This window comes from Rhinatrema bivittatum, chromosome 4 (assembly GCF_901001135.1).
Source record: "Rhinatrema bivittatum chromosome 4, aRhiBiv1.1, whole genome shotgun sequence".
In the NCBI taxonomy this organism is placed as follows: Eukaryota; Metazoa; Chordata; class Amphibia; order Gymnophiona; family Rhinatrematidae; genus Rhinatrema; species Rhinatrema bivittatum.
This window is the reverse complement of record NC_042618.1, coordinates 427,142,700-427,170,223: the sequence shown is the minus strand read 5'-3', so window position 1 is coordinate 427,170,223 and position 27,524 is coordinate 427,142,700. Positions and strand designations below refer to the sequence as shown.

Below are 27,524 nucleotides of genomic sequence, written 5' to 3'. Positions count from 1 at the left end.
CATTACCAGGGACAGCCTCCCTGTGACATTTGCCTGCCATGACTGAAAATTGGGAGGCCAAAGCACGTGATCCCTACATAGTAGGTTGCTTTGCTTTCGCTGGGCACCCCCCCTGCAGAAAGGTCTGCAGGCCCTGGAAACATTTCACCCAGGAGGAGGATGGATCTATATCAGAGTCCATAGTCCCAATCTTGCTCTCTCGGGGAAGCTTCTGCCTTCGGGAACAAGGGAGAACTGACCATTGCTTCGCCACCCACTCCGCTCCCCTTCCACAGACACCATAGGCTGAGGGGATGTCCCAACATGGGCAAAAGCTGTAGTAGTCAAATTGCTTTGAGCATCTAAACAGTACGGACACAAACGGAGAGAGAGTGAGGACTGATTTGCTATCAGATAGCAAGCCTCACAGATAGCAAGGCGCTTGGACCTGTTTGTACCTGGCACCTAGTTCTCCTGAACTTCGGCTCTAGGCGGCCTCCTGTGGGCACACAAATGTTACCTGGGCATACACGTACACCCCTCCAGGACGCACGCAAATACGCGCTCAAGACTAGGCCATGGTCATATATGCACAAGTACCCGCACAAATACGCGTTCCAATCTAGGTTGAAGCCTTATGCGCTCAAGTACCTGCGCAAATACTTGCTCAAGTCTAGGTCACAGACGTACATGCTCAAATCTAGGCCGTGGCCTTACACACACAGGCCCCAGCACATGCAACTGCCATACGGTGAGAATGTGCGCTCATGCCTACGCATGCAAGAAAAGAACTGCTACAGTGGCCTACCACACGGCTAAGTAAAGTCTGCCTGAACCTTCAGTGTGGTTATGCCCGGATCTGTTTAACATCTAGCACTAAAAATCATTGGCCTGAAAGAACTTCACAACAGCTCAGGCCTCTTGACTGGCCAAGAATCCATGGAGACTGGGGCCAAGAGCCAGCATCTTACTAAACACGCCTTGCGCATAAGCAAATTATAACCATCAGAAGACCTCTACTCCTCTCCTCAGAGAACGTGCCAATCTGCACTTCTGCGGGACAGGGAACTGCCGGCGACAGTTGAGGAAGGGATTCCCCTGCCTCTCCTGCTGACGCTGCTAGAGAATCGAAAATGGCCGCTGTTTCTTCGCTGACAGGGAAAGCCTCAGTGCTAGACCCCATCATCCATGAGGCTTGTTCTACCGGTGCGGCCATGTTTGATGCAGACCCCTAAAAGCTTTTGCTGAACACACACGCTGTTCTCCTGCCCGCACTTGCAGCACCACCAGTGCCTCAACGGCAAGCAGGGGAACAGTCTCTCAGCGTCCTGAAGCAGACACCCGGTCTCCTCTGCAGGCAGAAAAGATGCTGAAAAACCCCATTGCTGTGCTCCCCGAGCTGCTAAGGTAGCTTCCCCACCTTGAACCTCACCGCTGCACAGATTCCTCTATCTAGTTCCTTGTTCTCTCTCTTTTTTTTTTTTCCTCTCTGAGAACAAATAAAGATATATAGAAACCAATTCTTTCCTTTGGTGCAGAGGTTCAGGTTCCAGGAGCTCAGGAAGCATGGCAGATCAGAAAAAAGCCAGACCTTTTTTTCTTCAAAACTTTACCAAACTTACAATACCTACTCTCTAGAATGGAACACAGAGTTGCTAGCAGAAAATAAAAGAAAACCAGCCAAATTAAAAGAGGGACAGACTATAAGTTAACAGTTGACCTGATCCTGTAGCTGCCTCAGCAGCCTCATGAGGGATCTAGACCACCAAATTTACATCCCACGGAAGAAAGAAGCAAACGTACAAAAGGGTCACCAACCTCCAACTCGTCCACCTCGACTAGACAGGGAAGGACCCACTAGGACCCAAAAAAAAACCCTGGAAGGCTCATAAATCTAAAACAGTCTCCTGCAAGTTTTCCACCATCTGCTGGAGACAAAAAATACTGAGGGACTGCAGGTGGCACACTGGGTTATGTTCAGTATCAGTGAAACTTTCTCTGTCTCCATCTGCTGGCAGGCTGGCAAAACCCAGGAGTCTGGATTGATCTGGGTACCTACAGGGTGCAGCTTGGACTTTTTGCCAGTTAAGGAAGCTTATCGCAATAGTTTGCCCAGGCCCTCAGAGAACCACAGGGGTACCTGTGATGTCTAAAACCTTCTGAAATCATATCTGATATCAGGATGGAAATCAACAGCAGCAACATATCAGAAGCAAAAGTGCAACAAAATGATTTGTTGCCAATGCTGGCACCATGAGCAAGCATTTTCAAACTTCATGATCTTTTGATGCAAGATATTAGCACAACCAGCTTGTGAGTTTTGGAAATGCTCACTCCTGCTGGTGGTATTCTGCACATGGACAGAGCAACTGGAGGTCTGCACCAAATTCTACCCCTGTCCCACCTCGAAGCAGCTCAACTCCCTTCTAGTGATGGCATGGATTCCCTATGCCTCCCAGAAAGTGCCACAAATGTTGGTTTTGTGGAGGAGGGCTGGTAGATGGACGCTAGGAAATAATTAGTGATAATTTAAGTCTCAGGACCAACATTTGTGGCACTTTCTTCATCAGGTCAATGCAATCACCTATACCCTTGTTTGTTGGCCATATATTCATTCAATTGGGTGAAGTAAGCAACCACATCAGTTTAAATCCATATTGGAGCTTGTACAGTGCTGAAAGTCATAGATGAAACACTGCTCAACATGACTTCTGTCCGCTAACACCAAATTATCACAGATTCCAATGACATCCCCCATTAGTTTATTTTAAAATGTATATACCGCACCATAAGCAAAGTTATCAGAGAGGTTTATAATAAAAACAGCCATAAAAAAATATAAACATTGATCATTCCTTTCCTCTAGAACAGTCAGACTGGAACATTACTAGTGGGACATGCACGACAACCTGCAGAGGGAGACAGATCAAGTAAATTCTGTAAAAGCCAACTATGGTCACCTTAAGACCATAACAATTCCCATTCGGTTCCCTTTAATTTCAATACACTTTTTTTTTAAACTTCCACAACAAGGGAGCGACAGAACCAACATACAGGAAAATTGGTAGCCATGGGGAAAAGAAAAATAACCCCCCTCATACATACCAAGATCCTAGGTTCTGAATGATATGGCCCTCATATGCCTTGTCATGAACCTAAAAGCATCCAACTAGAAGGCAGCATAGGAAGTTTTCATAGACCGGCCCTGACTGTTCTTGAGGAAAGGAAATTATTAGGTAAGTAATAATTTCACCATCCTCTTCACCCAGTCAGGCCAGTCCATTACTAGTGTGATGAACCAAAGCTACTTCCACAAAGGGCAGGATGCTTCCCACACCCCCTTAAACACTGCTGAGGCAAAGGAAGCATCCTCCTTCACCTGGAAATCCAGACAATGTTTCAAAAAGGAATGAAAGGACGACTACATCACTGCACTGCAAATCTCTGACGGAGAAACCAGCTGAAGCTCTGCCCATGATGTATCCTGTATCGTGGAATGAACTTGAATTTGCTTACATTAAGGCACATTAGCCTTCACAAATGCTGTCATGACCACCTCTTTTATCCATCAGGCCACTGTCACTTTAGAGGTCCCAGGGAAAGAGGAGGAACCTTAGTAAAGGCCCAGACTGTGTCATCAGGTTGCCTCGCCCCTTGACGTCATCAGGAGCTTTCTCCCATTAACTGCCTGCCGCGATGCCTGACGTCTCATTGCTGCCTATCTGCATCTCTACCTGCTCTATTGCCTGTGTTGATTGTCCTGCCAAAATATGTGTTTGCTTGGACTTCCCTCCTCCTCCCAGTGGTAAGAGTGCCCCGCCCCTTGATGAAGTTGGGAAGGTTTTCCCATTAACTGCTCTTAGCAATGCCTGAGTTGCGCAAGGAACATGCTCCTTTGTGCGTCAGTGCGTTTCAATCGCTGTGCCTCACTTTGATGTTTGTCCCTGCGATATTAACTTTGGTAAATCTGGTTTTACAACTGCTTTTAATGTTTTATATGATATTAAGATTGCGGTTTCCCTACTGTTTCTGCTTATCCAGGCTATTATTGCTGGTATGTGCTACTCTCCAATCTGGCTCGGTGTTACTAAATCAGCTACACATCTTAAATTATGTGGTATTTTTCAAACCTCACTTGGCAAAAAAAAGAGTGATGGTCTCTTGGTTGTTGCTAAAGTTTGCCTTCAGCTGGTTTTAGGACCTATTGAAGACATTACCCCATCAAGACACTCTTCCTTGTGTCCTCGTTAAACTGGAGCTTTTTCTTGGTATACTGTCCACCAGGTTCTTTAGTTTCATACTTCTCCATGTTTACTGACTGCTTATTAGACTAAAAGGCTGACCTAAAGAATGTAATAATTTTAGGTGACTTCAATCTTCATATAGATGCCCTTCCTCAGCCTGCCACATGCAGAGACTTTCTTGTATCAATGCAAGCCTTAGGCTAGTCTCAACTTATTAGGCCAACTCATAAGCAAAGCCATACCTTAGATCTCATTTTTGTGCATTGCCACTGGTTACCTGAGGAATCATTTAACTGTGATTGCTCTGTTGTTCCATGGTCAGACCATTATTTAATATATTAATTGTGATTGCTCCGCTGTTCCATTTTTGGACCATTATTTAATAAACTGCCAGATTAAACAACCTTATGTGCCTTTCCATAGAAATCCTACTTCTATTTTAGTATTGCGGCATAAACCAATTAAATCTGACCTCCTTTGGGAGCAGTGGACTCCTTGCTTTTATCAACCTGTTAGTTCTAATGTAAATTCCTTGCTAGATAGATAGCAAAAAAGGGTGCTGTTCAGAAAGCAGAACACTACGGGGGAGTTTCAAGATGGCCGCCGTGTGAAAGGCTGGCGAAACACTCTCTCCCCGTTTTCTTCAAAATTATTTATAATCTAAAAATGCCGCATTTTAAAAGAAAAGCCAAGCTCAGAGAAGCAGCGGCTTCGTCATCGCCTATCTCTGAGGCAGGCCAAACGCGGAAAGAGGCTCACGCCAAACTCTCTTCCACCAGAAATAGAGCCATCTCCATCATCGGCCCAAAGTTATGGAACTCACTACCTCAGTACCTCGCTGGTCAAGAAAACCCTAAATCTTTTAAAAAAGACCTAAAATCCTGGCTACTAAGCCAATCTCTTACTGGCAGCTCAGACTATTGATCTCATAACTATCAGTCTTCTGATTGGACAATTTATCCTGCTTCCTAACTATAGATATCTCCTATTATCTATGAACCCTGTTTTTTCAGTATACCTAACTTTTGGTATATCCTGTTTTGTTTGGACTAATTTTATATGTCAGTTCTCAGTCTGTTTAATGTAATTTCAAAATTTCAATGTAACAGGTTGTTATAATGTAAACCGGAGTGAAGGCAACTCTGCTATACCTCGGTATATAAAAAACGCTAAATAAAAATAAATAAATAAATAAATGCCGACTCTGGGCGGATATCAGCTTTGCTGGCCGAGGAAGTTACACTAAGCCCCGGCGCTCCGACTACCCCCCCCTCCCCGGTCCCGTCTGAAGCTGTGCTAGCTGAGGTAAGTCCTCTGGAGTTGCATTTAATACCTGGAAGTACATTTTGAACAGTTTAGCCTTGAATGTCAAGAAAACAGATTCTATTGATGGCCAGGACCAAGACTGGAGAAATTACTAACATGATAATTTTGTTTTCCTTAGTACAGACATATGGACTCAGGACCAATGGGTTTATCCTCCCCTGCCAGCAGATGGAAACTGAGTCAGGTTTCAAAGCTGATGTCACCCTAGATACACCCCCTGCAGTGACCTCAGCCCTTTAGTATTCTCTTTAAAAGCCACTGTGGACACACTATCGAAAAAACTTGATTAAAAACTTGATTAAACCAGATAACTGTAACTGTACTCAACCAAACACAGAACCCAGCAAGATTATAGATGCCCTGATCTAGGGAATGGATGATTACTTGCCCGTAATTTCTTGGAATCGATATCCACTTCATGGCGAATCCTTGACACCGTTCTTGGGCAGCCGTGTGTGGGATGCTGAGACCATCTGTCTACACCAAGTAAAACGAAATTATCAGGTAAGTAATTTCTCCATTTCCTAGCGTGTAGCCAGATGGACTCAGGACCAATGTGTACAAAAGCTGCTCCTGATTGGGGCAGGAGGCCGTCCGCGGTCTAGTTACCACTGCCCTTGCAAAGGCTGCGTCCTCCTGGGCCTGAACATCCAGGCAATAGAACCTGGAGAAGGTGTGCAAGGAGGACCACATCGCTGCTCTGCAGATGTTGATGGGAGACAGTATTCTAGCTTCCACCCATGAGACTGCCTGAGCCCTAGTGGAATGAGCTTTAACCTGCCTCCACACAGGCTCCTGTGACCACCTTCTTAATCCAGCGAGCTATGGTAGCCCACAAAGCTGGTTTGCCCTGCTTCCTTCCACCGTGTAGGACAAACAAGTGGTCCATCTTTCGGACCAGTTCTGAAACTTCCAGATGCTACACCAAAAGCCTACTGACATTCAAATGGCAGATGCGGCGGTATTCTTCCGCGTTGTGCTCATCAAGGGATGGCAACGAAATGAACTGATTCAAACGAAACTCTGAGATTACCTTGGGCAAGAAGGATGGAACGATACGAAGCTGTAATGCTCCTTGAGTCATGCAGAGAAACGTTTTTTGACAACAATGCCTGTCGTTCAGAGATGCGGCGTGCCGAGCATATAGTCACCAGGAACACCCTTTTCAGGGTTAATAAACGCAAGGAAAGACTGTACAGCAGCCGAAAAGAAGGCCCTGCCAAAAACTCCAATACTAGATTAAGATTTCACAAAGGAACCAGCCACTGTAGGGGTGGTCGAAGGTGTTTCACCCCTTTCAGAAAACGGGCCATGTCCGTATGAGCTGACAGGCAGGTTCCGTTCACCTCACCCCTGAAACAGGAGAGCTGCTACCTGGACCTTCAAAGGAGTTAAGGGTCAAACCTTTATTCAAGCTGTCCTGTAATAATTTCAGAATTAGTGGGATTTTGACTGTCCAAGGGGAAACATCGCATTCCTCGCACCAGGCTTCAAATATTCTTCAGATCCGCACATACTCTAGGGACGTAGAGAACTTCAGTGCGCGGAGAAAGATGGCAATTACTGCCACCGAATATCCTCGCTTCATCAGGCAAGCCCTCTCAAGGGCGAGACCGTAAGACAAAATTGAGTCAGATTCTCATGAAGAACCTGTCCCTGCTGTAGCAGGTCCCTGTGCGGTGGGAGGCACAGTGGGGTTTCCACCAGGAGTCTCCACATGTCTGCATATCACGGACACCTGGGCCAATCTGGAGCTACTAGTAGGACTAATCCCCTGTGGTGCTCGATTCTGCGAATGACCCTGCCTAGGAGGGGGCCACAGAGGGAAGGCGTATAGCAACCCCTCTTCCAGCCAGGTCTGAATGAGAGCGTCGATCCCCAGGTTCAACTGATCTCTTCTGTGTCTGAAGAAGTGGGGAACCTTCGCATTGTGAGATGCGGCCAGCAGGTCAATGGACGGGAGACCCCAGCAATCTACTACCAGCTGAAAGGCTTTGGCCGACAATGCCCACTCTCCTGGATCCAGACTCTCCCTGCTTAGAAAGTCTGCTCTGATGTTGTCTTTTCCTGCAATGTGGGAGGCTGAGATCGTCTGTAGATGTATTTCTGCCCATTCCATAGAGGTATCTATCTCCTGTGACACTTGCTGGCTTTTGGTTCCACCCTGGCAGTTGATGTAGGCTATCGTTGTTGTGCTGTCTGACATTACGTGGACCACTTGACCCTGGAGTATGTGGCTGAAGTGTAGGCATGCCAATCTGACTGCCTGGGCTTCCAGGCAGTTTATGTTCCAGAGGGCCTCCCTTCCTTGGTCCAATGCCCCTGGGCTGTCAGTTCCTGACAGTGAGCTCTCCAGCCCTGGAAGCTCACATCTGTCATGAGGACCAGCCAGTTTGGAGGGAACAGAGGTACATCCCTGCACAGATGAGCTTCCTGCAGCCACCACTAGAGCCAAGAGCATACTTCCATCGGTAAGTGGAAGCAAATCGAATAGTCTTGAAACAGCGGGTTCCAACATGATAGCAGGGAGCGCTGAAGTGGTCGCATGTGTGCCCTCACCCACAGCACTACTTCCAGGGTTACTGCCATCAAATCGAGGACTTAAAGATAGCTCCACACTGTTGGGTGCATTGTGATCATCAATGGACGCTCTTGGGACATCAACTTCCTTATCCACTTGATTGAGAGGAAGACCTTACCCTGCTTGGTATCAAACCGGACTCCCAGATATTCCAAGGACTGGGAGGGTTTGAGACTGCTTTTGTCCAGGTTTACGACCCAACTGAGTTCCTGAAGCAAGGAGGTAACTTGAAGACTCTCTTCCATGGACTTTGCCTGGATCAACCAGTCATCCAAGTACAGGTGCACCAGGATTCCCTCTTTTCTCAACACTGCCACTATGATCACCATAATCTTGGAAAATGTTCTGGGGGCGTTGGCCAGACCAAAGGGCAGTGCTCGGAACTGATAATGGCGACCCAGTACTGCAAAGCGTAGGAAACGTTGTGTTCTTGCCGGATTTGAATATGTAGTTAGGCATCAGATAGGTCCAGTGAGATTAAACACTCTCCAGTCAGGTCATTATCACGGAGCGTAGGGTTTCCATGCGGAAACCATGCGGAAATGAATCACTCATAGGATGTCAATTGAAGCTCTCAAGGTCCAGGATGGGGCAAAAAGAACCTTCCTTTTTGGGTACGATGAAATAGATGGAGCAACGCCCCATATTTTCCTGGGTACTAGGATTATAGCCCTTATCCTGAGGAGTCTTAACAGGGTAGTCTCCACTACCTACTTCTTGTGCTGGGAGTGGCAAGGAGATATGAATATGTCCCGAGGAGTGCTGCGAAATTCTAGCGCATATATCCTTCTCGTATGACTTCCAATAGCCATTTGTCCAAAGTGATCTTGACCCATCACTGGTAGGGGTCGACTGTACCGCTTCTATCTCGTTCCTAGGGTGGGTCGGTAAAACTTCTTTGGGGAGGTTTGGGACAAACCTGAACCTGACCCTCTCTCTTGGGCTGTTGACTACGAAAGGACTGAGACCTCCCAAAGGGCCGAGACCTCTGAAATGTCGAGTTTCTGTAGGGGCGAAAGCGTTGGAAGCCCCTGGATCGACTCCTTATAGGTGAGGTGTGTTGTAACTGCTTTCTCTGATCTTCTGGTAGCCAGGCAACTGGAGATTCGCCCCATTTAGTGACCAGCTTTACCAATTCACTTCTGAAGAGGAGTGATCCTTTAAAGGGCATCTTTGTTTGATCTGCCTTGAAGGTTGTGTCTAACCAATTCCGCAGCCATAGCTGTCTTCTAGCCACCACAGAGGCCACTCCTCTGGCTGATGTATGGACTAGGTCCAAGCCCGCGTCAGCTAAAAAGGTGGCTGTGGGTTCCATAACCGCTCTGGAATTCGCCCCTGAGTCATTCAACTCCCTAGAGAGAGAAGCAGGCACGAACAAGCTACCAGGGCACAACAAGAAGCAATCTGTAAGGTCAAAAGCCTGTTTAAAGATAGACTATCAGTCTATCGTGTGCATCCTTTAAGGCCGCTCCTCCCTTCACCGGGATAGTTGTTCGCTTAGAGATGGCACAGACCAGCGCATCCACGTTAGGGAAATGCAAACGTTCTCTCACTGCCGGATCCAGTGGGTATAGAGCTTCTAACACCCGTCCACCTTTTAAACTTGCTTCTGGGGCATCCCATTCCAGGTCAATCAACTCCAGGATGGCTTCCAGTACTGGAAAATAGCAAGAAGCTTTCCATAGGGAAATCAGAATAGGGTTCTTCTTTGGTTCTGTCATACAGTCTGCCCCAGGAACACCCAAGCATCTTCAAGATCTGGGAAACCAGGGCTGGCAATTCGTCTCTATGGAAAACCATAACATGGTCAGATATGGCATCATGCAGTGCACAGGAATCATCAGCTTCCTGTTGAAGACTTTCCTAGCCTCACTGCAAGCTGCCCTTCCTTAGAGGATACAGAAACGGGTAATGCTGCAGCTATGCTTCCTCAACCTCTCCTATACCATCCCTCAATCACTGCTGACAGTCTAGGACAAGGAAAATTGGTTCTTACCTGTTAATTTTTGTTCCTGAAGTACCACAGATCAGTCCAGAGAAGTGGGTTTATGCATCCCTACCAGCAGATGGAAGCAGAGAACAAAACTTTGAGGTCAATACTGAGGGAGTGCCACTTGCAGTCCCTCAGTATTGACCTGTACCCAAGCAAAGATGTCTATCTTAACAAACCCCAATAAACCTTGGGAGAACAGAGACAAAAAGTTCCATCCTTAGATACCTTTCCGATACACAGATTGGGGGAGGCATGGGTGGGGCATGGTGGTCAAACAAGAGAAGAGAAAAAGAAAAAAAAGTTCACACCTTACCCTCCTGGAAGAGCACGTTTGCTTACCGTAAACGGTGTTTTCCGTAGATAGCAGATGAATTAGCCATGTTGTCTGGGTACGTCTTCCGTGCCACTAGGTGGCGGAGCTCTCTAAATCTAGCAGTCTTTCAGCTAGGTGCTCCTTCTTATATCTTCTCTGATATACCTCAGGCTTCTCAGTCAGTATCAAAGCAAGTGCAGTGTATGCTGAAACTGTCCAGGGAGGCGGGCGGGTCAGCTTGGCTAATTCATTTGCTATCTACGGAAAACGCCGTTTACGGTAAACAAACTTGCTCTTTTCATGTAGATAAGCAGCTGAATTAGCCATGCTGTCTGGGCATCCCCAGCTGATGTACTGAGCATTTGAGTAGTTAATTAGAAGTGTAGCTCAATACCAAAGTTAGTGGCGGACAGGTCCTATGAAGGCTGTGTGTGTGAGGAACGTGTGCTCTTCTGTAGGATAGTCTGGCCCATTAATGCGTCATCCTTTGCTTGTTTATCTAAGCAGTAATGGGATGTGAAAGTGTGCAGCGATGACCATGTTGCCACTTTACAAATGTCTATGATCAGAACATCATGTAGATGAGCCACTGAGGCTGCTAGTGCATGTACTTGTTGCGCTTTCACAGTTGTAGGTAGAGTTTGTGAGCGTTGCTGGTAGCAAAATCGAATGCAATTTGATATCCAGATGGATAGAGTTCTTTTTCTTACTGGACGTCCTTGGGCGTTCGGATTGAAGGATAGAAAGAGTTGAGAAGGTCTGGTAGGAGAATGGGTGGGCTGCTTATAGTAGGCTAGCGCACGTTTGCAGTCCTAAGTGTGGAGTCTTTTCTTATTATCAGTTACATGAGGTTTTGGATAAAAAATGGGTAAGGTTATGGTTTGGTTGATGTGAAAACTGGAAATCACCTTTGGCAAGAATTTGGGGTGAGTTCGTAAAGTCACCTTGTCATGGCAAAATTGAAGATAAGGGGGGTAGTGGACTAAGGCTTGTAACTCAGTAATCCGTCGTGCAGAAGTTAAAGCTACTAGAAAAAGTACTCAGAGATGACAAGTGTCTAATGGTTCAAAGGGTGGAAGCATTAGTTGTTCAATGACGATATTAACGTCCCACGGTACCGGTGGTTTCTGTAAAGGTGGACGAAGGCGTAAAGCACCCTTCATGAATCTGGATACTAGCTCATGACATGAGATGGGACCTCCGTTAAGAGGATTGTGGTAAGCTCCTATAGCGCTTAAATGGACACGAAGTGAGGATGTCGCAAGGCCTCTCGTTTAGAGTAGATGGAGATAGGAAAGGAGTTGTTCAGGTGAGCAGGTTAACAGGTCAATACCCATGGTCAAACACCAGGAAGTGTAGCTTGCCAATTTTCTATTGTAATTAATTCTTGTTGACTGTTTCCTAGAGGACAGTAAAATATTTTGAAGATCAGGCGAAATGTTTAGGTGTTGGTATGCGATCCATTCAATCTCCACGCCGTGAGGTGTAGGGACGAGTGAAGAGGGTGAAGGAGAGATCCCTTGTCCTGGGTGAGTAGTTGGGGGCTGTTGCCCAGGGGTATTGGGTCGCAAATTGATATGTTGAATAGGTAGCTGTACCAGGGTTGTCTGGGCCACGCTGGTGCTATTAAAATTAAATCCGCTCGGTCTTCGATGCATCTCTGAATCGTACGGGATATGAATGGAATCGGAGGGAACGCATAAAGGAGGTCGTGAGACTAACTCACTAGAAAGGCATCCGGAGCGAGTTGATGAGGGCTCGGGTAGACTGAACAAAAGGTTTCCAGTTCCAGTTGTCCTTTGTCGCAAAGAGGTCAATAGTAGGAAGACCCCATATGTAGAAGATGTGATGAACTACTGTCTGATCTAGTTCCCACTCGTGGGGATGAAAAATTCTGCTGAGTTTGTCTGCTCTGGAGTTTTGGATGCCAGGCAGATAAGTTGCTTGGAGAGAAATGGACCGCTGTGAGCCCATTCCAGGATCAGGACAGTTTCTTTGCAAAGGTTCCAAGAACCGGACCCTCCTTTCTTGTTTATGTAGAACTTTGTTACCTGGTTGTCCGAGTGAATCATTACTATCTTTCCTCGTAAAGATTCTTCGAAGGCTCGAAAGACATTTCTCACTGCTTTGAGCTCTAGGAGGTTTATGTGTTGTGTTCGTTCGTACGTACGCAGTCTATAGACCTTGAGTTGTTAAGTGATCCAGATGAGCTCCCAAACCCTTGGGGAACGCATATGTGGTGTGTATAATCTGATGTTGAAGGGGGTCGTAGGTGCGAACCCGACTGTAGGGTTGACGGAAAAAGCCACCACTGGAGGTCTTTTTTCATACTGTCAGTCAAGGTAACTGGAGTAGACAGTGGATGAAGGAATTGAATCCATTGTTTCTTTAGGCCTCATTGTAGGCGACGCATGTGTAGACGTGTGTGTGGGACCACATATATGGATGCTGCCATGTGTCCCAGAACAGTTAGTATCTGGCGAGCTGGTGTTGATGTGCTGTGCAGTACATCCGTAGCTAGAGTGGAGAGGGCTAAAGCTCTCGTCGGAGGGAGGAAAGCCTTGTCCTGAATTGTGTCGATGAAGGCGCGTATGAATTGTAATGTCTGAGTGGGTTCTAGGTTTGACTTTTCATAACTGATAAGTAGACCTAGGTTGGCAAGGCAGGAAATAATAAGGAGAAGATTGGATCTCAGTAGGTCTTGATTGGGTGCTACGAGGAGCCAATCATCCAGATAAGGGAATATTTGCACCCCCTGATGACCGAAGGTGCGCCACCGCCACTGCGAGATGTTTGGTAAAAACTCTGGGGGCAGAAGAAAGGCCAAATGGAAGGACTTTGTATTGGAAGTGTTGGTTGTCCACTTGGAAGCAGAGGTACCGCCAAGAACTGGGGTGCATTGGGATATGAGCAAACGCATCCTTCAGGTCTAGCGAGCACATCCAATCCCCTGATTGAAGATAGGGAAGGATGGATTAGAAGTGTTTGTTGAGGGAACGCAGATCTAAGATCGGATGCAGACCTCCCGATTTCTTGGGAATTAGGAAATATTGGGAGTGGAATCCCTGACGGAATGCTTTGGAAGATAATTTCTGAATGCAGTTGTTGTGCAGAAGCATCTTAAGTTCTTTCAACAGAGGTTCTTTGTGAGATGTTAATTGCTTCTGTGGTACCCAATGCGGAAGGGTCAGGAGGGATGAAAAGTGAAGGTTGTAACCCTGGCGTATGATTGATAGGACCCATTGGTCCATAGTTATTTGATTCCAGGCTGGTAAATACTTGGTTAATCTGCCTCCCATTGGAGAGGGTTGTGACGGTGGCGAAGGTATGTTCAAAAACTGGATTGAGGTTTTGCGGGTGGAAGATCTGCCTGCTGGCGTGGTGTACGAGCAGCCCTTGCACGTTGACGTGGCGCCTGAGACTGATAGGATGGTTACTGAGCCTGCTGGTAAGTTGGAGGCTTAAAGGGGGGAGGAATAGGGGAGGCTTAAAGGGAGGAGGAATAGCCTAGTGGTTAGAGCAGTGGGCTACGAACCAGGAGACCAGGGTCGCTCCTTGTGACCTTGGGCAAGTCACTTTACTCTCCATTGCCTCAGGTACAAACTTAGACTGTAAGCCCTCTGGGGATACAGAAATACCTACAGTACCTGAATGTAAACCGATGTGATATCTCAGATCGAATGTCGGTATATACATTCTATCCCCGGCTCAATATGGTTTCCGAAAACGCCTAAACACCGAATCTCTCTTACTATCTCTCACTGACACCATCCTCGTTAACCTGGAGAAAAAACAATCTTACCTGCTTGTTCTTCTTGATCTTTCTGCTGCGTTTGACACGGTAAAACACACTACACTTATAGAACAACTAGCCAATATAGGGATCAAAGGCACAGCTCTCAGATGGTTTCAGTCCTTCTTAAGCAACAGATTCTACAAAGTCAGGATAAACAACAAAGAATCGCATCCAGTCCTTACAGATCAAGGAGTCCCGCAAGGATCCTCACTTTCACCCACCCTCTTCAACATCTACCTCCTCCCTCTCTGCCAACTACTCTCAAACCTCAAGCTTACCCATTACCTCTATGCAGACGACATACAAATCCTTCTCCCGATTACAGAATCCCTTCAAAAAACCATCACATACTGGAACGAATGCCTACAGCCTATTAAAAACTTACTCTCAAGCCTCAACTTAGTATTGAATGCCAATAAAACCGAAATGCTCATTATCTCCCAGGATCCCCTTACAATCTCATCTAGCCTCTCTCCACCAAACTCAAATAACTTGTTCTCACCTGACGTCAGAGACCTTGGAGCCTGGCTAGACAACCATCTAAACCTAAAAAAGTTCGTAAACACTACCACAAAGGACTGCTTTTACAAACTGCAAGTACTCAAAAAACTTAAACCCCTCCTTTACTTCTCCGACTTCAGGCTAGTACTGCAATCCATCATATTATCTAAGCTCGACTATTGCAACTCCCTTCTGCTAGGTCTACCCATCAACACCATTAAACCATTACAGATGGTACAGAATTCCGCTGCTAGAATCCTCACAAGCTCTAACAAAAAAGATCATATCACCCCAATCCTTCGGAACCTACATTGGCTTCCTATCAAACACAGGATACTCTATAAGGTACTCACAATCGTCCACAAAGCGACATACAAACTGGCTCCTATCATGCTAAGCTCTCAACTTCAACCGCATACATCTTCCAGACCAATTAGAAGCGCATACAAAGGAACACTGCAGGCCCCACAAGTAAAATCATCGTTGAGCACTATCTTCAGCAGGCCCAAACCAGTGGAACGCGCTCCCCCCAGATCTAAGACTAGAACCCAGTCATCAAGAGTTCAAAAGAAGACTGAAGACATGGCTTTTCCAACAAGCCTTCCCAGACTCTCAATGGGGCGGATTTTCAGAGCCCTGCTCGCCTAAATCCGCCCAAATCTGGGCGGATTTAGGCGAGCAGGGCCCTGCGCGCCGGTGAGCCTATTTTACATAGGCCTACCGGCGCGCGCAGAGCCCCGGGACTCGCGTAAGTCCCGGGGTTCTCCGAGGGGGGCGTGTCGGGGGCGGGCCCGGTCGTCGCGGCGTTTAGGGGGCGTGTCGGCAGCATTTTGGGGGCGGGTACGGGGGCGTGGCTACGGCCCGGGGCGGTCCGGGGGCGTGGCCGCGCCCTCCGTACCCGCCCCCAGGTCGCGTCCCGGCGCGCAAGAGGCCCGCTGGCGCGCGGGGATTTACGCCTCCCTCTGGGAGGCGTAAATCCCCCGACAAAGGTAAGGGGGGGGCATAGACAGGGCCGAGTGGGTGGGTTAGGGAGGGGAAGGTGAGGGGAGGGCAAAAGGAAGTTCCCTCCGAGGCCGCTCTGATTTCGGAGCGGCCTCGGAGGGAACGGGGGTAGGCTGCGCGGCTCGGCGCGCGCCGGCTATACAAAATCAATAGCCTTGCGCGCGCCGATCCAGGTTTTTAGCAGATACGTGCGGCTCCGCGCGTATCTACTAAAATCCAGCTTACTTTTGCTTGCGCCTGATGCGCCAGCAAAAGTAGGCCAATTCGCGCTATTTGAAAATCTACCCCAATGCTACTTAGACGGGAGGACCTCCTAAATATGAGGTATCCCCAAATTACGGACACCTCACCAAGTCCTACTATCAGGACTCTGCAACTGTACAACAATCTTTGAGTCCAAAAGTTCATCATATTTTTATTGTATTTATATTGTAGCTTTAATATGTCATTATTTCTACGTTAAATATAATATTTATTTATTACTATGTTAAATTGACATCCGGTTATATTGTTCCATTATTGTTCCATCTGTTCTATGGTTCCATGTAAAGCCCCTTTCTCTTTTGGGCACTTCATCGTTTTATGTAAACCGGAGTGATTTGTAGTTCTCACAAGAACTTCGGTATATAAAAATAAAAAATAAATAAATAAATAAATAAAAACAAAAACAAAAAAATAATAATATTATTAAATAAAAAAAGGGCTTGAAAGACTTAAAGGGGGTCTTCCTGTAGGATGTTGAGGATGTGTAATGAAGCCTTGAGGTCGATGGGATGTGAGGAGCAGTCAAGGAAAGGACGGCCGTCTTTTGCTCCTTGAGCTTAGCTACTGTTTCAGTAAATTTGTCTCCAAACAAATTTTCGGGACGACAGGGTAGATTTACCAGTTTTTCATGGACATTGTCCCGTATGGCATTGGATCGCAACCATGCTAAGTGTCTCACTGCAACTGCTTTTGCGGAAGATTTTGAGGAAATATCAAATCCCTCATAAATGGATCTTAATAAATGTCGAAGACCTTCTTCGATATTATGATATTGAGGAGGAACGGCGACGTCCGGCGAGGCTTGTTGAATGGACAACTTCAATGCCTGGAGATTCTCAAACAGGTATTGGGCTATGTAGAACTGATGGTTCTGGATGCGTGCATTCAACATCGCAGACTGAAAGGTTTTCTTTGCAAAATCATCCAGTGACTTTTGGTCCCTGTGTGGTGGTGTATTAGCATGAATTCTGGATTTTCTGGCTTTCTGCACTGCAGACTCAACTACCACAGAATTATGAGGTAGATGAATCGACGTATGAAAGGAGGAATCTTTCATCCTGTACTTTAAGTCAATTTTCCGTGACGTGGGAGGACTTTTCCATAAGAGTTGTTAAAACTGGATGATGTGGGAGGGACACGGGCTCTGTAGGCTCATCAAAAATCTTCAGTATACCAAGCATTTCTTGGCAGGATCAGGAAGTCTACGTGTTTCTACATTCAACAGTTGTCCGACTTTTTCAATAAACTGCGAATACGTCAGGTCTTCTGGAGGCGAAGACGGTTCCAGGGGTACCTCTGCTGGGTCAGAGGGGAAGCCCGTAGATGAGGAATCAGTATCTGATATATCATGTGTCTGAGATGGTGGTTGAGTAAGAGGGACCTTTGGTGCTGGTCCTGGAATGCTGGGTCTACTGTAGGTTCTGGCGGGACCACAGGTGACGAAGGTGGAATTTGAGACTGTTCTACTGACTGTAAAAACTGTGTCAGTATGATGGTAATTTGAGTCATGGCCTGTGTAGCTAAGCCTGAAGTTGAAGGCGTCGGCACAGGGTGTGGAGGGGTGGGACGAAGCCCTTCCTGTAGTGGCTGCTGCTTCTGTGGAGGCGGTCTCAATGGCAGAAGTTGTGGAATAGCCAGAGGTTGGTCGGGAGCCAGAGGCACTTCTGAGGGAAGGGACGTGGAAGTTATACCATGCTGGTGATGAAGGAGAAGTGAACGATGAACAGAATGGTGAAATATCCCTGTCCAGATCCACTATCGATGATGGCGACGCTTCCCTAGGCCTCTTATGGCCGGAATGAAGTTTTTTGGGGTGGCTGTGGGATGGCTGCGTCGACTGTACACTGACGTGCATCATTTGCGTCGGTGGTGCATCAGTGAGTCGAGGGTGCATTGCGGTGGTGCCTCTGCGTCGATGTGCTGGATGCTTCAACGATGTGCCGGCATGGTATAGCTTCGGTGCTGAAGCCTCTTTGTGCCGGTGCGTCAACCGCTTGGCCTTACTTCAATGTGGCAACGCTTTGAAGCAGCTTTGGTGCGTCTGTCTTCAGGGAGTAGATGCGTCGGTGAGGCATGCTGTCGCGATGCCGCCGACGTATCTCCCGCTCCGTGCTCCGATTGCAGCCAGGTGAGCAATTGCGGGTGTCCTGATGTAGGAGGGTCGACAGAGGAAGCCCTCCTCAATGAAGAGGTGGTTTGCTTCCTTTTTGGGCCTGGGGAGGCTCACACCGAGGTCTCAGAAGGGGTACAAGAGCCCGAAGCTTTTAACTGTAGATCTTGTTGTTTGGCAGCCCGCTGACACTGGGTGCGTGGGGACATGCGTCCGCAGTCCGCACAATTTATCTGGTCATGGGAGGGTCCCAGACAGAGATAACACAGAATGTGGCCATCTGTGGCCGAGATAATTTTGCCACACAAGCAAAATTTAAAGCCAGGACGTGGCATGTCTCTGACTGCTGGTAACGTTTTAACCAAACCTTGATGTTTAAACGCTGGTTTTCTTTCTTTTCTTTTACTTCACAAAGTTCTCTCACAGGAGAGCAGAGCTCCACGTGCCAACTGCCGAGCGGAAGAAAACTGACTGAGGAGCCTGAGGTATATCAGAGAAGATATAAGAGGGAGAACCTAGCTGAAAGACTTTGCTAGACTTGGAGAGCTCCGCCACCTAGTGGCACGAAGACGTACCCAGACAGCATGGCTAATTCAGCTGCTTATTTACGTGAAAACTCCCCTTCTATCCATGCCTGCTCAACAGAGGGAGAGGAATTCTGACATCATCTCTGGAGCTCCCTTAGAATCAACCCCTAGTTGCAGTCAGGATCCCACTCAACTGACGGAGGGAACTTAGCTGTCACCTCAGGAGCCTGACATCTATCCTATTCCACGATGCCCAAGCACTGAGCTTAAGTTAGCACATCCAGCATCAGCTGGAGTATATGAGGAGTGACATCAGCAAGCCTTTGATCTCTGTCTCCGCATGCTAGTTCACATGCATAACCCACTAGTAATGAACTGGCCTGACTGAGTGAAGAGGAAATGGAATTTCAACAATTAGTGAATCAGCAGATGGAGATATATTAAGAACCGACACATTCTAGCCAACCCACAGCTTGCTCTACTCACATATATACAGCACTGCTGCAGGTTACAATCCCTTCATCTTCAGTATAAAGCAAGCTTGTAAGTTCCATCTCCCTAAACCCACCATAGCCACATATACAGCATTCCTTATCCTCTTAAATTCTGTAAACTAAAGCCCTCTTGTTTTCCTAAGCACACCACCCTCCCAAATGGGCAGAATTCCTGTGAGCTACATCCTTATCCTCCTGGCCTTCACCTTTATTTACTGAACACCTGAAATGAGACTCAAAGTGCTCCTATCTTCCACTTTCTCCAAGGGTAAGATACCAACTCAAGATAACTTTACAAACAGGATGTACGTAAAAACTGGGTAAGTAAAAATCTAATATTAACAGCTAGTAATCATCCCTGTTTGGCATCCTTTGTTTTCTGGACATGACTGAGGGTTCCCCCCAAGTAACACAGGCTTACTTACCTATACAGCTTCTTAAGAGCAGGTCAATAGGCTGGGGCTGATCGGAAATTGTAAATTTGATGGCAGTAACCACAGTGCTCCGTGCATATGGGGAACCTGCAACCACGGAAAGGGTTAAAATCTACAACCACAATACCATAGGTAAAAATGTAATATTCAATATTTTCATTTATAAGCATACATAAATATATTTATATCATGCATATAAGCATTTTCATGTTGTTTTCATGAAGCACGTATTGTCAACAACCTTTGCTATACATTGGCAAAGTAAAAAAAAAAAAAAGGGTCAAGTAGAAACTAATAGATACAGGCACAAGCAGCCACTCAACATGTATGCAAAGACAAACATGCACATACACACAGGTACACACCTGTACACTTGCAAAGACCTCATAGAAGATTAATATCATTTGCTAAACTAACATGGATCTGATTACCTGCTGTCAGTTGCTTTTTCAGCCGTGGCAGCAGCTGGGAGGGATTGACCAGCGTGAGCTTCCCCAAGCACTCTGCCACCACACTACGTGTCCCTTCTTCTGAGCACTCACAGTGCTTGAACAACAAGGCCCATATGTCTTCCACATAAGGCTTCAGGCTATCTGCAGGAGAGGAGCTGATCACCTCCTTCAGGGAGTGCAGCAGTAGATACTGCCTCTTAGGTTGGCTGCCAATCTCTTGAAGGATGAAGGGCAGGTAGTCCCTCAGGCTACCAATGCTGATGTTGCCCAAGGCATAGGAAGCAGCTGATTTCACCTCCTCACTGTGAGAAGATAGGGCATCTAGAATGACTGCTTTGAGTTCACGCTGTGCACTCAGGTTCATAGTACGTCCTATCTCTGCCAAGGAAAGGAAAGCCAGCATGCGAACTGCATCACTAGAACGTGGGTTCTTCACATCCTGAACAAACTGGCTAACCATACCAGCAGCTTCCTTGGGGCAAACGGAAGAAAGGGCTGCCACACATTTAGCCACGGAATAATAGGCTTGTTTGTGCATGGCCACAGGGGCAGCAGCATAGCTGGAAGAATAAATGGGACCTGTCAGCTGCTTCATCAGATTGATGTAGCCCAAATTGCTGGTCTTTGTAAGCACCAGAGCTTGGAAGAAGTCCAGGATAGCATTAAGGGCCCCTCCCTGTAACAGGGGGGAGTGCACAAGGTGGAAAAGCTCAGAAAGAACTGAGCCACTGATCTTTGACAAGGAAGATGGGTAGACAGTGGCTAGAGAGGTAAGAAAGATGATGGAGACCTGAGAGATGTGCATGTCATTCTCTGTAATTAATGCCGGCAGCTCTGCTAGCACAGACTCAACCATGGCAGGTTTCAGGCTGTCACTGTAGTTCTTGATCAGAATATCCAGGGCAGTCAAGGTGCTTAGCTTTAAGGCCCGTTGATTCTTCCGCAGGAAGGATGCCAGAATGGGAAACCCTTCCCCAAGCAGAGGCCTCAGATCAATCTTAAGAGGAGAGCTTGCAATCATTGTCAAGGCTTTGACTGTGGGTAGTCGTGTAATTTCATTTTTCAGTCTTTCAAGAAAGATCTTTAGTGTTGGCTGCAGGTCACTACCAAGGTGATCCCCGAGGTTGCAAATTATCTGTCCCATACAGGCGATGGCACGCTCCTTCACTTCTTGATCAATGTCAGCAGCTTGAAGCCTCTTCAAAGTGCTGGAAAACAGATCCTGCACATATGGCTGGCAGCTAAAGGTACAAGGCTTGTCCAGGGGTCGAATGACTTTCACTAGCTGCTGAGTGACCAGCAGAGCTTCTGAAGTGATCTTGTAGAAAGGATCTCCAATGCAGACCACAACAGGGGAAAACAGGGTGCTAACATGCGGGTGGAACACCTCTGGAGGGTGACTGCAGAGAAGGACGTATAGGAAAGCCAGCGTGTCAATGCGCATGTTAGAGGAGCTAGATTTTTCAGTCAAAGAGAAAACGATTCCTGTGTGGGAGGCAAAACCACATTTTATTGCTATGCACACAATACACATAAAATCCCACCATCACCCCGGTTTCTAGTTCCCAAAGCTTGTGAAATGAACTACTTAGACAAGTGCTACTTCTTAATTTTTGACTCAGTAAAAAATAAAAAATGGAGAAGTTACTTACCTGATAATTTCATTTCCTTAGTGTAGACAGATGGACTCAGGAACAATGGGTTATGCTCCTCTGCCAGCAGATGGAGACAGAGCAAAGCTGACGTCACAGTACATTCACCCCTGCAGTGACCTCAGATGGCAGTATTCTCTTCAAAAGCCACTGTGGACATACTAGAAAAAAACTTGATTAAAAATATGATTAAAAACAGACAACCGTATCTATACTCAACCAATCATAAACACTGAACTCTAGTAAGAACACAGATACCCCAATCTAGAGACTGGATGAACACTTACCAGTAATCTCTTTGGATTAGAAGCCCCCCACGGAAGGTCCCATGGCATAATCGTTGGGCAGCCAAGGGCGGAAAGCCGAGTCCATCAGGTAAATTATCAGGTAAGTAATTTCTCCATTTCCTAGTGTGTAGCCAGATGGACTCAGGACCAATGGGATATACAAAAGCTACTCCCGATTGGGGTGGGAGGCTACCCATGGTCCAGTTAATACCACCCGTGCAAAGGCTGCATCCTTTCGGGCCTGTACATCCAGGCGATAAAATCTGGAGAAGGTGTACAAGGAGGACCGCATCGCTGCTCGGCAGATATTGACGAGAGACAACAGTCTAACCTCCACCCATAACACCACCTGAGCCTTAGTGGAATGAGCTCTAATCTGAGAAGGCAATGGGCTTTCCAGCCTCCACCATAGGCATCCGTGACCACCGCCTTAATCCAGTGAGCTATGGTAGCCCGCGAAGCTGGTTCACCCTACTTCCTTGCACTGTGAAGGACAAACAGGCAATCTGTCTTTCAGACCATTTCTGAAACTTGCAGATAACGCACTAGCAGTTTCTTGATATCCAAATGACGTAGGAGGCGATATTCCTCCACGTCCCTGATTTTATATAGGGATGGTAACGAAATGGACTGATTCAAATGAAACTCAGAGACTACCTTAGGCAAGAAGGATGGAACAGTATGTAGCTGTAACACCTCTAGAGTCATCCAGAAGAATGGCTCCCGGCACGACAATGTCTGCAGTTCAGAGATGAGATGCGCTGAGCATACAGCCACCAGGAACACCATTTTCAAAGTCAACAGATGCAAGGAAAGACCATGCAATGGTCAAAAGGTAGGGCCCACCAAACTATCCAGCACTAGATTAAGATTACACAAGGGAGGGGGACTGGTAATCGCAAGGGAGCCCGAAGGTGCTTCACTCCCTTCAGAAAATGGACCATGTCAAAATGGGCCAACAGGGAGGCCATATTCACCTCACCCCTGAAACAGGAGAGAGTCACTACCTGAACCTTCAAGGAGTTAAGGGCTAATTCTTTATTCAACCCATCCTGCAAAAATTCCAGAGTAAGTGGGATTTTGACAGCACGAGGGGGAAACACCGTGCTCCTTGCATCAAGCCTCAAATACTCTCCAAATCCGCATTTAGCTAGTCGTGGAGAACTTCCGAGTGCGAAGCAAGGTGACAATTACTGCTGCAGAAAATCCCCGCTTCATCAGGCAAGCCCTCTCAAGGGCCAGACCGTAAGACAGAATTGAGTCAGATCCTCATGAAGAACCGGGCCCTGCTGCAACAGGTCCTTGTGCGGCGGGAGGCATAGGGGGTTCTCCACAAGAAGTCTCCATAGGTTTGCATACCACAGATGTCTGGGTCAATCTGGAGCTACCAGGAAGATTAATCCTCTGTAGTGTTCGATTCTGCGAATGATCCTGCCAGAAGGGGCCATGGAGGGAAGGCGTATAGCAACTCGTCTTCCGGCCAGATCTGGATGAGCGCGTCGATTCCCAGGGACCCCGAATCTCTTGTGCAACTGAAGAATCGAGGAACCTTCGCATTGTGAGATGTGGCCAGCAGGTCGAGTGACGGGAAGCCCCAGCGATCCATTATCAGTTGAAATGCTTTGGAGGACAACACCCACTCTCCTGGATCCAGACTCTGCTTAGAAAGTCTGCTCTGATGTTATCTTTTCCTGTGATGTGGAAGGCTGAGATAATCTGTAGATGTGCTTCCACCCATTCCATAAGGTCTATCTCCTGCGATACTTGCTGGTTCTTGGTTACTCCCTGGCAATTGATGTAGGCCACAGTTGTCACTTTGTCCAACATCACGCGGACTGCTTGCCCCTGGAGTCTGTGGCTGAATTGTAAGCATGCCAACCTGACTGCCTGGGCTTCCAGGCAATTGATGTTCCAGACCAACATCCCTGGGCCACCAGTTCCTTACAGTGAGCTCCCCAACCCCAGAGACTCTCATCTGTCGTGAGAACCAACCAGATTGGGGGGGGGGGGGGGGGGGGAACGGGACAAATGCACCCCCCTGCTCAGGATGACTCTCCTGCAGCCACCACTGGCGGCGAGAACAAATTTCTATCAGCAAGTGGAGGCAAACCGAATAATCGAGACTGTGGGTTCCAACATGACAGCAGAGAAAGCTGAAGCGGATGATTATGCACCCTCGCCCAAGTTACCACTTCCAGGGTTGCCATCATCAAACCGAGAACTTGGAGATAGCACCATACCATCGGGCGTATCGGGTTCATCAACTGACGCACCTGGAACATCAACTTCTGGATCTGTGTGGTTGGCAGAAAGACCTTGCCCTGCCTCATGTTGAACTAGACTCCCAGATACTCCAAGGACTGAGAAGGCGTGAGACTGCTCTTGGACAGGTTTTATGACCCGAGTTCCTGAAGCAAGGAGGTCACCCTGTTGGTCACCGGGAGACTCTCTTCCATGGACTTGATCCGGATCAACCAGTTGTCCAAGTACAAGTGCACCAGGATTCCCTCTTTTCTCAATGCTGCCACTACGACCACCATAATCTTGGAAAATGTTCTGGGGGCAGTGGCTAGGCCAAAGGGCAGTGCACAGAACTGATAATGGCGACCCCATACCACAAAGCATAGGAAACGTTTGTGTTCTTGACGGATTGGAATATGTAGGTAGGCCTCAGATAGGTCCAAGGAGGTTAAGAATTCTCCCGACTGTATGGCCATTATCACAGAGAATAGGGTTTTTCATGCAGAAATGATTCACTCGTAGATATTGGTTGACACTCTTGAGGTCCAGGATGGGGCAAAAGGAACCTTCCTTCTTGGGTATGATGAAATAGATGGAATGTCCTGTATTTTCCTGGGGTGCAGGTACTGGGTTTATAGCCCTCATTCTGAGGAGCCTTAGAAGAGTAGTCTCCCACTGCCTGCTTCTTGTGCTGGGAGTGGCAAGGAGAAATTATATGTTCCGAGGCGTGCTGTGAAATTGCAGCGCATATTCTTCTCGTATGACCTCCAGTACTCATTTATCCAAAATGATCTCGACCCACCTCTGGTAGAAGAGGGACATTCTGAGGGTGGGTCAGCAAAATTTCATTGGGGGATTCGGGATGAACCTGAACCCGAGCCTGCCTCTCTCTTGGGCTGTCGGCTACTAATTTAATTTAAAAAGTTTTGTATATCCCCTATACAGATCTAAGCGGTTTACAGTTTAAAACATACATAATTGCTAAACACAAATAAATGACTGAGACCTCCCAAAGGGCCAAGACCTCTGAAATGTCGAGTTTCTGTAGGGGCGAAAGTGTTGGAAGCCCCTGGATTGACCCCTCATAGGCAAGGGGTGCCGTAACTGCTTTCTCTTATCTTCTGGTAGCCGGGGAAAATGGAGATTTGCCTGATTTAATGGCCAGCTTTTCCAATTTGTTTCCGAAAAGGAGTGGTCTTTTAAAGGGCATCTTTGCAAGATCTGCCTTGGAGGTTGCATCTGCTGACCAATTCCGCAGCCATAGCTGTCTTCAAAGTACAGACTAGATCTGAGCCTGTGTCAGCTAAAAAGGTGGCAGCAGGTTCCATATCCACTCTGGAATTCACCCTGAGTCATTCACCTCCTGAAGAGGAGTAGGCACAAATGAGCTACCAGGGCACAACAAGCAGCAATCTGTAAGGTCATTGCTACTGCATCAAAGGCCTGTTTAAGGATAGACTCCATCTGTCTATTGTGCACATCTGTTAAGGCCACTCCTCCATCTACTGGGTTAGTTGTTCGCTTAGAGATGGCACAGACCAGTGCATCCACTTTAGGGAAAGGCAACCTCTCACTGCTGGATCCAGTGGGTATAACACTCGTCCACCTTTAAAACTTGCTTCTGGGGCATCCCATTCCAGGTCAATCAACTCCTGGGTGGCTTCCAGAATTGGAAAGTAGCGAGAGGCTTTCCGTATGGAAATCAGAATGGGATTCTTCTTTGGTTCTGTCAGTCCGCCCCAGGAACTCCCAGCATCTTCAGGGTCTGGGAAAACAAGGCTGGCAATTTGTCTCTATGGAAAAACCATAACACGGTACTATACGGTTCTAAACCAGGGAGAATTTCCCCATCTTCCAAGGAATCTGTATACTCCTCTTCGTCCGTGCCGTCTGGGTCCCTGCCAGAGATACCCTTGGTGGGGACAGACATTCCTCGAGGGCTGCCGAGAGGAAGGGCATACCGGCTGAGGTTCCGTCCTGACAGGGGCAAGTGAGGTAAGAACATAAGAACATGCAATACTGGGATCAGACCAAGGTTTTCATCAAGCCCAGCATCCTGATTCCAACAGTGGCCAATCCAGGCCATAAGAACCTGGCAAGTACCCCAAAACTAAGTCTATTTCATGCTACTGTTGCTAGTAATAGCAGTGGCTATTTTCTAAGTCAATTTAATTAATAGTAGGTAATGGACTTCTCCTCCAAGAACTTATCCAATCCTTTTTTAAACACAGCTACACTAACTGCACTAACCACATCCTCTGGCAACAAATTCCAGAGTTTAATTGTGCGTTGAGTGAAAAAGAACTTTCTCCGATTAGTTTTAGCATGTGCCACATGCTAACTTCATGGAAAGCCCCCTAGTCTTTCTATTACCCGAAAGAGTAAATAACTGATTCACATTAACCCGTTCTAGCCTCTCATGATTTTAAACACCTCTATCATATATCCCCTCAGCCGTCTCTTCTCCAAGCTGAAAAGTCCTAACCTCTTTAGTCTTTCCTCATAGGGGAGCTGTTTCATTCCCTTTATCATTTTGGTCGCCCTTCTCTGTACCTTCTCCATCGCAACTATATCTTTTCAACGGCAGGGGAGAAAGACTGATACTTCACGCATATCCAGCATAGCTCTCTGCTTCAACGGCAGGGAAAATGAATAAAAGTGGATCTATATACAGACAACAACCAACAAGGACTGAATTACATAGTCTGGGTAAACAAATAAGCATGGGTGTAGCTTGCTTATTGCGGCGGTTACTATCCCTAACTAAGCTAGATATTTCATTTAGATGCAGCTCCAACACTGCTCTCTGCATTAATGGCGGGGGTGGAAGGGAAATAGAACCAAAAGTTACTAAGAGCCAAGAGTAACAGATAAGTATGAGAGAGAAAAAAAAAAGTGCGAAGCTTGCTGGGCAGACTGGATGGGCCGTTTGGTCTTCTTCTGCCGTCATTTCTGTTTCTATGTATGTTTTTTGAGATGCGGTGACCATAATTGTACACAGTATTCAAGGTGCGGTCTCACCATGGAGCGATAGAGGCATTATGACATTTTCCGTTTTATTCACCCTTCCCTTTCTAATAATTCTCAACATTCTGTTTGCTTTTTTGACTGCCGCAGCACACTGAACCGATGATTTCAATGTGTTATCCACTGATGCCTAGATCTCTTTCTTGGGTGGTAGCTCCTAATATGGAACCTAACATTGTAACTATAACATGGGTTGTTTTTCCCTATATGCATCACTTTGCACTTATCCACATTAAATTTCATCTGCCATTTGGATGCCCAATTTTCCAGCCTCAGAAGATCTTCCTGCAATTTATCACAA

The 27,524-nt window shown here is 47.0% G+C and overlaps 1 protein-coding gene across 2 annotated transcripts in view; it reads right to left on the bottom strand.

The window, feature by feature from the left end:
- Positions 1 to 27,524, bottom strand: part of LOC115091271 (cullin-associated NEDD8-dissociated protein 1-like) — a 124,973-nt gene that overhangs the window by 21,312 nt on the left and 76,137 nt on the right. For both annotated transcript variants that reach the window (XM_029601423.1, XM_029601422.1), the window contains exons 10-11: positions 19,996 to 21,501; positions 19,556 to 19,651 (exon numbers count right to left, since the gene is read on the bottom strand). In XM_029601423.1, the coding sequence (XP_029457283.1) occupies positions 19,556 to 19,651; positions 19,996 to 21,501 (1,602 nt within the window). The remainder of the gene's footprint in view (positions 1 to 19,555; positions 19,652 to 19,995; positions 21,502 to 27,524) is intronic.